This window comes from Hemiscyllium ocellatum, chromosome 14 (genome assembly GCF_020745735.1).
Source record: "Hemiscyllium ocellatum isolate sHemOce1 chromosome 14, sHemOce1.pat.X.cur, whole genome shotgun sequence".
Classification (NCBI taxonomy): domain Eukaryota; kingdom Metazoa; phylum Chordata; class Chondrichthyes; order Orectolobiformes; family Hemiscylliidae; genus Hemiscyllium; species Hemiscyllium ocellatum.
In genome coordinates, this window is record NC_083414.1 from 27159761 (window position 1) to 27167971 (window position 8211).

At 37.9% G+C, this 8211-nt stretch overlaps 1 protein-coding gene across 1 annotated transcript in view; it reads left to right on the top strand.

Annotated features, from left to right (window-relative positions):
* zgc:77375 (uncharacterized protein LOC402927 homolog) overlaps nt 1-4295 on the top strand; it is a 55955-nt gene extending 51660 nt beyond the window's left edge. Inside the window, exons 7-8 of the mRNA XM_060835151.1 lie at nt 1108-1296; nt 3076-4295. Coding sequence (XP_060691134.1) covers nt 1108-1296; nt 3076-3466 — 580 coding nt within the window. The 3' untranslated portion in view covers nt 3467-4295. The remainder of the gene's footprint in view (nt 1-1107; nt 1297-3075) is intronic.
* Nucleotides 4296-8211: the final 3916 nt, after the last annotated feature.

Consider the following 8211-nt stretch of genomic DNA (forward strand, 5'->3'; position numbering starts at 1 on the left):
TTCTGAAGGGTAAGCTGCATGATGAAACATTTAATTTCTCTATGATAGTAAAAACTATCAGTGTTGAAACAGAACCAGGAGTGGGAAGTGTACTTAACGCCCTGAGCAAGATGCCACATGTTTTTCTCTTCTTTCTGTTTCTTGCTGCACCTAAAATAGCAGGTACATTAATGTTTCATATAGAACATAGATAGCTCTAAAGGTGGGATGGGGTTTAGGAGAGGTTAGTTATATTTATAAGGTAAGTGCAACATTTGTATAAGTCAGGGCAGTGCACTTTTGGAACTGATGACAAGCACAGTAAATCCTGAATCAGCTGACTCTATACAAGAAAATAAATCTGGCTATAGATTATGGCTATTGCACTGTGAAGGTATTAGAAATGGAGAGAACCCACTACAGGGAGAATTTTACGGACCACCAATAAGCGGGAGAAAGGAGTCACCCACAAAGTAGGCCACCATGCTATCATTGGCACGCTCTCAACTTCATGGCCTCACCATGTTTTTGAACATTGGATGGTCAATTTGAGGCATTGAGTTGATTAATTGATGTCTGATTAAGTGGCTCTGAAATAAGCACCAACCTTTCCCATTACTGTTTTAATTTAACAAGCCACCTGGACCCCCATGAATAATAACAAGCTTGAAATGAGCAAAGTGGGTCTGTACAGTACCCCCAAGGGGTCAAAGTTCAATGCAGGCAAGACAGGTTGAATGGTCTATTTCTGTGGTAAATATTTGACTTTCTCTATAAAATGCTTTGCTTCTTTATCGCTTTCTCCTTATTAAAACACTGGTTAAAATCTGCCTGTTTGATCAAATAGTCTTAATATGGCTAACTTGTGTAACTTTTTTTTGTCCTGATTTGTTTACTGATTGTCCCGTGAAGTACTTAAGATAATTTGTCATTTTAAAGGTGCTGCAAAACTGTTGTTTTTTTTGTTTCTTTTTCTCCCCTTCTGCAATAGTTTACTAACAGGGTGACCAAGTGAAGCAAATTTCTCACCGGATAGAAGTTGAACTCACAGTTGACAAGCTAGTCAGCAATTGGATGAGAAAGCTATTTCTAATGTGTGATTTTTGACTTTTCCCTCTGGCCTAACAGGTTCGGTCATGGAATATTTGTACTGTGTCTTGAAAACATTTACAAGAAAATCACTGGCAAAGATCTTAAATATGAGCTGTTAGTAGGAAAACCAAATGAAATAACCTATCATTATGCAGAGTGTCTCATAAGGGCTCAAGCTGCTGAAAGAGGATGGCGGAAACCTATTCACACACTTTATGCCATTGGGTAAGTGGCTACGTCATGGGGGAAACCACAATTTGACTCAAAGTTCTAGAGGCTGAGAAAACCTTTATTTTTGCTAAATATTTTCCTTACTAAAATATCTTGTAATCTAATATCAATACTGCCTCAACCCTTCATATACGTTTGATCAAATCACAACTCTTGCAACTTGCTGGGTTTTAAAATTTCTCATTTTGCAGCAGGATGTTGAGGAGTTGGGGAGCACAGCCCTGATTTGATTTTGGGTTTTCAGCTATTTTTCTGCCATTGTTTCTTGTATATTCTGCTCATGCCAGTGTAGTAATGTATGCAGTTTTTAAACAAATCATTCACGGGATGTGTGCGTCGTTGGCTGTGTCAGCATTTAATGCCCATTACTAGATGATGCCATTGAGAAGGTGCGAGTGAGTGGCCTTCTTGAATTGCTGAAGTCCATTTTGGTGCAGGTAGACCCATAATGCCACGGGGGAAGGAGTTCCAGGAGTTTGACCTAGTGAGATTGAAGGAGCAGTGATATATTTTCCAAGTTAAGATCGCACGTGGATTGGGGAGAAATTGCAGGTTGCAGTGTTCCTGCTACTTGGTGGTGGTCATAAGTTGGAAAGTGCTGTCTAAGAAGCCTGGATGTGGAAGCCTGGGTAAATAACCAACTTTTAATCCTGATATTTTTGCCATAGTATCCAAATGAATACTTAATGCCACATTTGGAGATGGAGAAAGGGACAATACAGGAAAGTGAAATGGTCTCAAACTAGATAAATAATGTTGATTACAAGTTTCATATAGATTCCAGATCATGAAGAATAGACCTGTCTTTGGTGAACTCTGAATCCTTGTCAGTGAGGAATAGGCATTTAAATTAGAGTGCTAAATGTTTGCTAAGAAATTTGAGCTGCATTTGAGAAAGCAAACCTTAGCAGGACTTATACACTTAATGGTCAGGTCCTAGGGAGTGTTGCTGAACAAACAGACCTTGGAGTGCAGGTTCATACCTCTTGAAAGTACAGCCGCAGGTAGATAGGATAGGGAACACGCGTTTGGTGTGCTTTCCTTTATTGGTCAGAGTATTGAGTACAGGAGTTGGGAGGTCATGTTGCGGCGGTACAGGCCATTGATTAGGCCACTTGGAATATTGCATGCAATTCTGGTCTCCTTCCTATCGGAAAGATGTTGTGAAACTTGAAAGGGTTCAGAAAAGATTTACAAGGATGTTGCCAGTGTTGGAGGATTTGAGCTATATGGAAAGGTTGAATTTCCCTGGAGCGTCGGAGGCTGAGGGGTGACCTTACAGAGATGTATAAAATCATGAGGGGCATGAATAGGGTAATAAAGTCTTTTCCCTGGGGTGGTGGAGTCCAGAAATAAAGGACATAGGTTTAGAGTGAGAGGCGAAAAATATAAGAGACCTAAAGGGCAACTTTTTCACACAGAGGGTGGTGTGCGTATGGGAGGGGCTGCCAGAAGAAGTGGTGGAGGCTAGTACGATTGCAATATTTAAAATGCATCTGGATGGGTATATGAATAGGAAGGGTTTGGAGGGAAATGGCCAGGTGCTGGCAGGTGGGATTAGATTGAGTTGGGATATCTGGTTGGCATGGGCGAGTTAGACCAAAGAATCTGTTTCCGTGCTATGACTCTAAAAATTGCAGAAATAAAAGAATTTCACCAATCAAAGTGGAATGCTGGGCGGCAGCAGAAATTAAAAACTCTCGAATTTGTCTTAATGTTGTCTTGCTGATCTCTTATGAACCGCATTGAAGATGTTAACTAAAATTTTTTTAGGGATAATCCAATGACTGACATCTACGGTGCTAATCTATACAACCGCTACCTTGAAGAGGCATCTTCTAGAAAAGGCTCATGGTTACAAGCTAAAGCTGCTGCAGGAAAACAAACAGCCACAGTTTCCCAAGATGAGGAAGTGGATGTAATAGCAAGTGAACTGACACCAGGTTCTGCTACTTGCTGCAAGTCTGTGCTGGTTTGCACAGGTGTGTACAGTCCCTCAAAAGGTGCTTTAGTCAGCCCAGAGGAACTTACCACAGGGGCTGTATTTCATGGGCACAGGGACTTCAGGTTTGATGCTGATTTATCTGATCCAGACTATATTGTACCAGATATTGATTCTGCTGTGGAACTAATCTATGAACTGGAAAGATATGTGCCTAAGTAACCTTTTTAAAGGAAGTAAGCCTCTACTTATATGCCAAGCTTACAACTGGACCTAGGAAAAAATGGATTTTAAAAAAATTATAAAAACAAGTTGCCAAGTTCAGTCCAAACAGACACCAAATTGTCTATTATACTGCGTACACCTGTATTTATCAATAACCCCGCCCTAACACAAGTCTCAGTTTGGAATAATTGTGGCAAACTGTTAACTTTTTTTTCTAATGGCCATTCAGTGAGATCAGGTTCTAAGCTGTGTAACTTGCACAGGTACTGATCCCACTACTTTTATGAAAGTGTACAATGTATAATTTTTGAGTCTACTGTATAAGCATATTTTTATTATTTAAAAAATTTCAGCAGACTACAGCTATGTGGTTTATTTTCTCTTCACTCCTGCTCTGTCTAAAAAAAAATTTGTGTTTCTGTTCCATCATATTCCTAAATGAACTGTGGCTGCTGGTTTCTACATCTTCAAAATATGAACATGCATGTAACTTAGTTTGATCCACTACAATTATTAGTTGCAAAGTAGGGAGAACTAAATCATTTACTGGAACTTCTATTAAACTCAAACTTATCCTTGAGACAGGAGTGAGAGAACTATATTTTCAAACCAGTGTATGCAACTGTTTACTGAAACAACGTTGCTAAATCAGTATTATTGAGCTTAATGTTTAAACACTTCAATCATTACTCATAAAATCTCCCCCTCAAATCTGAATCATTCACATTTAGGTGAAGATGTAGAATGTAAGATGCATATACGTAAAACCAGTAGAACAAACCTCGGTTGGTGTCTGTACAGTTTTCTACTTTTCTCTTTTAATGATTAGGTAACAATACAATTTTACAAATCAATTTTAATTATTCTATTGTAACAGTATAGTCTGTTTTGTTAATATTTATAAAACATAAAAAGGTAGTAAATAGGAGCACAAGTAGGTTATTTGGCCCATTAAGCTGCTCCATCATTCAACCTGAACATGGCTTGGATTCTCTATTTCACAATCATACTGTGACTCTCTCTCTATACCACCTGACATTTTTAGCCTTCAGAAATTTTTATTTTTCTTTCTTAAATATATTCGGTGATTTGGCCTCCACAGCTTTCTATGGTAGAGGCTTCCCACAGGTTCATCTCAGTGAAGAAACTTTTACTCGTCAGTCTTGCTCTGTATCCTGAAACCCCATAACTGTTTGATCTACAGCTCCCAGCCAGGGGAAATCATCATCTCTGAATGCAGTCTGGTCAGCCCTGGGTGTTCTCAAACTTTTACAAAACAGTGGTTACAACAGTGTGGAAGTGAGAAGATGGAGTTTAGTTTAGGAACATTATATGTTCTGTTAATTTATCTTCCCAGTTGTCTCTTGCACACAACTAAACATTTTCAGCCTTATCTTTTCTGGCTGCTTGTAGACATTGGTTTAACAATAAATTAACTGAATTTGAAAAAAAAAGTGAGTTACATGTCATTTTTAGCATTCTGTTGTCAGAAACAAGGCTTAAAAAATGCATATCATTCAACTGCAATAGTTGGTTTTAAATAGTTTGTATTGTAAAAATTCTGCTTACCCCTGTAATTTTTAATAATGCTGTTTTAAGCATTTCTTCCCCTTTGCCACTGCACTTGGTTTACAAATGAAAGATGGATATTGTGTTCACACAGAATTGTTGACTGCCAATTATCTATGCGCTTGGCAACAATGAACAGGCTGAGACTATCACTGTTTTTCTCTTAGTTACAGTGAAACCACTGTCCCAGACTGTAATACTAACCACAGTTCTGTTCCTGTTTTTCTTCTAAAACATAATTGCCATTGCAATCCCAATTCCTCAAAGACAACAAAGCTGGCCAGTGGTTGCTTGATATTCTAAACATGCTGCATAGAGGCTACTTGACTAACAAAGTACAAAACAAACAAGCCATTAAGGGACTTGACTTGCAGCCTGTCATTGGGTAGGAATGCAGGCAGAGTGTTAAAAGTAGTGCTGTTGGTCTGTATGCCCTGGCTCATTCCTCTCCCAGTCCATTTTCTTATAGGCAGGGTGCGCAAACAGCAGGCTTCCAGCAAGCCTCAAGATCACTGGAGGTGAAAAGGAATGTATCTGTTGTTTGGAGATGGTTAATGATGTTAGCACTTTAGACAGAATAGGGGCCTTCTGTGACTGCCTCCTTGCAGCAGGAGTTAGAGTTTCCCATCCAAATCTCCATTCCAGTAACCAACTGCAATAGTGACTTGCCATTTTCAAACTAAGATGTAAAATGTTGGAGTTTGTGCACCTCCATTTGAAGTATTTACATGACCCCTGCTGCTGCTTGCCAAAATAGGATGGAAAGCCTACTATGTGGCTATTAATTTTGCACTCTAGGGAGAAAAAGTGAAGCTAATGCACAGTCTGTATTCAAAGTTGTGAGAAGATTTGTAGCTCGGGTGCTTGTTGGGGTTCTGTTCGCCGAGCTGGGAGTTTTTGTTGCAAACGTTTCGTCCCCTTTCTAGGTGCACTGAGGATGTCACCTAGAAAGGGGACGAAACGTTTGTAACAAAAACTCCCAGCTCGGCGAACAGAACCACAACAACATTCTGTATATTCTGCAAGTTTCTGTATATCCACTTTTGTATGATGTGTTGCGTTAGGTTTGCACTATCAGGATCAAATATTTGATTATTTACATTTCTTTCATTAGGAACTGGATGATTGATTGAGTAAGACACCTTTTTAACCCCAGCAACTTCGACTCAAATTCAGTCCAGACTAAGGAGAGGAAGTTGCTATGTGAAGTGTGATTTGGTGGGCTCAACACAACCCCTGCAGATATGATACTGCATTAATATCTGGCTTTAAACTTGATATTGGTAAAGTGATCAAAGTCCACAGATGATTGCTGCAAGACAGAAAAATGCCACTCACGCAGCAAACAGTCCTTTCCAAATTAACCACAGGTGCATTGAGGCCCTATAATAACATGCTGCTGATTCCATTCCTCAGAAAACCATGATTTTGAACACTAAATTTGGGAAAAAGAGCTATATTATTTAATCCTTGAATGAAGCAAAATACTGTAGCTGAAGGAAATCTGAAATAAACTTAAGTTTGAACATGTCATATCAGACTCAAAATATTAACATATTTCTCTCTCCGCCCATGCTGCTCGACCTGAGTTTGTCAGCTTTCTTTGTTAATCCTCAAAAGATTAATATATTTTGAAATGCAACAAGATTTCAATAAATTTAAAACAAACAATATGACTGTGGGGGAAACAAAAAACAGGTGTTGATTTATATACTGTTAAAACCTGGAATTAAATTTTCACCTGGTCACTTTACAGGATATCATGTGAGGACCTGTAAAGGATCCTGTGTTCTTTCTTTATATACAATAATCTTTGAGCAAACAAAAAGGCTTCAATTATAAAATATCTTGCATAACTTAAATCCAACCCAAAGTATTTTGCAGTCAATTAAATAATTCTTAAGTATAGTCATTGTTGTAATGTGGGTTAAACAAAGACTTTCATAGGTTTCATAATGTTAGTGGAAGCCAAACTAGGGTTTTGAGAAGTCTGGGAAATCAAAACAAAATTATTTTTTGTGTGCAGATCAGTCTTATCAGAACAACTGTGATGTGTGTTGTCAAACCTTGAAAATGATGACATTTAATGGTTAAGAGCTATTACAATTCAATTTACTGCAGCTGGTTACGCTGTTTCACTATTAGTGTGCTCTAGCAAACACCACATTTCTTTCTCCATATCAGTTTGGCTACATGTAGGTAGGATACCTTCGTTCCAAATGCCAATTAAATCTCTTCTAAAGAAATGACAATGCTTTCCCTCTTCTTCTACACTCTCCCATCCCCAGCTTTCTTCAGGTCAGATGACAAAAACAGGCCACAAATAAACATTCAATGTTTAACGTCATTGCTTTAATTACTTTTTGTCATAACTTACTCCCATAGAAGTAAACCTTTGACAATAAACAATTTGACCTTCTAAAAGGATTTGTTGAGGTAGCAGATGACTGACCTCTTCAGTTTGTCATATTCCATTGACCAATGCATCTATGCGACTTGCATCAGGAAAGCCATAACCTACCATGAGTGCATATCAGATCATTGGTTTTCTGGTAAAAGCAAAATACTGCAGATGTTGAAAATCTGATAAACACAGAAAATGTTCAGAGAAAAATCAGCAAATCTGGCAGCATCTGTGGAGACAGAAGCAGAGTTGTGTAGAGGAGTCTTACTGGACCAGAAACATTAACTCTGTTTCTCTCTCCACAGATGCTGTCAGGCTTGTTGATTTTCTCTAGCAAATTTTATTTGTATTTAATTGAATTTCATTGTTTTGGAACTATGATTTTAAATAATAAACTTGGTAGTAATTGATATTTGGTAAATCATTTCTTGATTTGTAAGCATTAAGTTTAAGAAATGTGATAAAAAATGTATAAGTATTCTGCAGAATTTTAAGTTAGCATTATCTTTTTAAAAAGTGAACTGATCTAATATCTAACCATTTTTTTCAAACTTTCAATAAAGCCAAACCAAGATTTCTTAAAAATGAAATAATCTGTACAAACTAATTTGAAAATGTATTAAACTATCTTAGTATTCATTCAAGGCAGTAATGCATAGCATTTTTGAGCTTATAAATTAATTTTTATTTCTGATGTACTGTACACTCATCCCTCCCTATTTGCAAGGGATAGGAGCACAGACTTCCTGCAGATAACCTGCATGTTTAT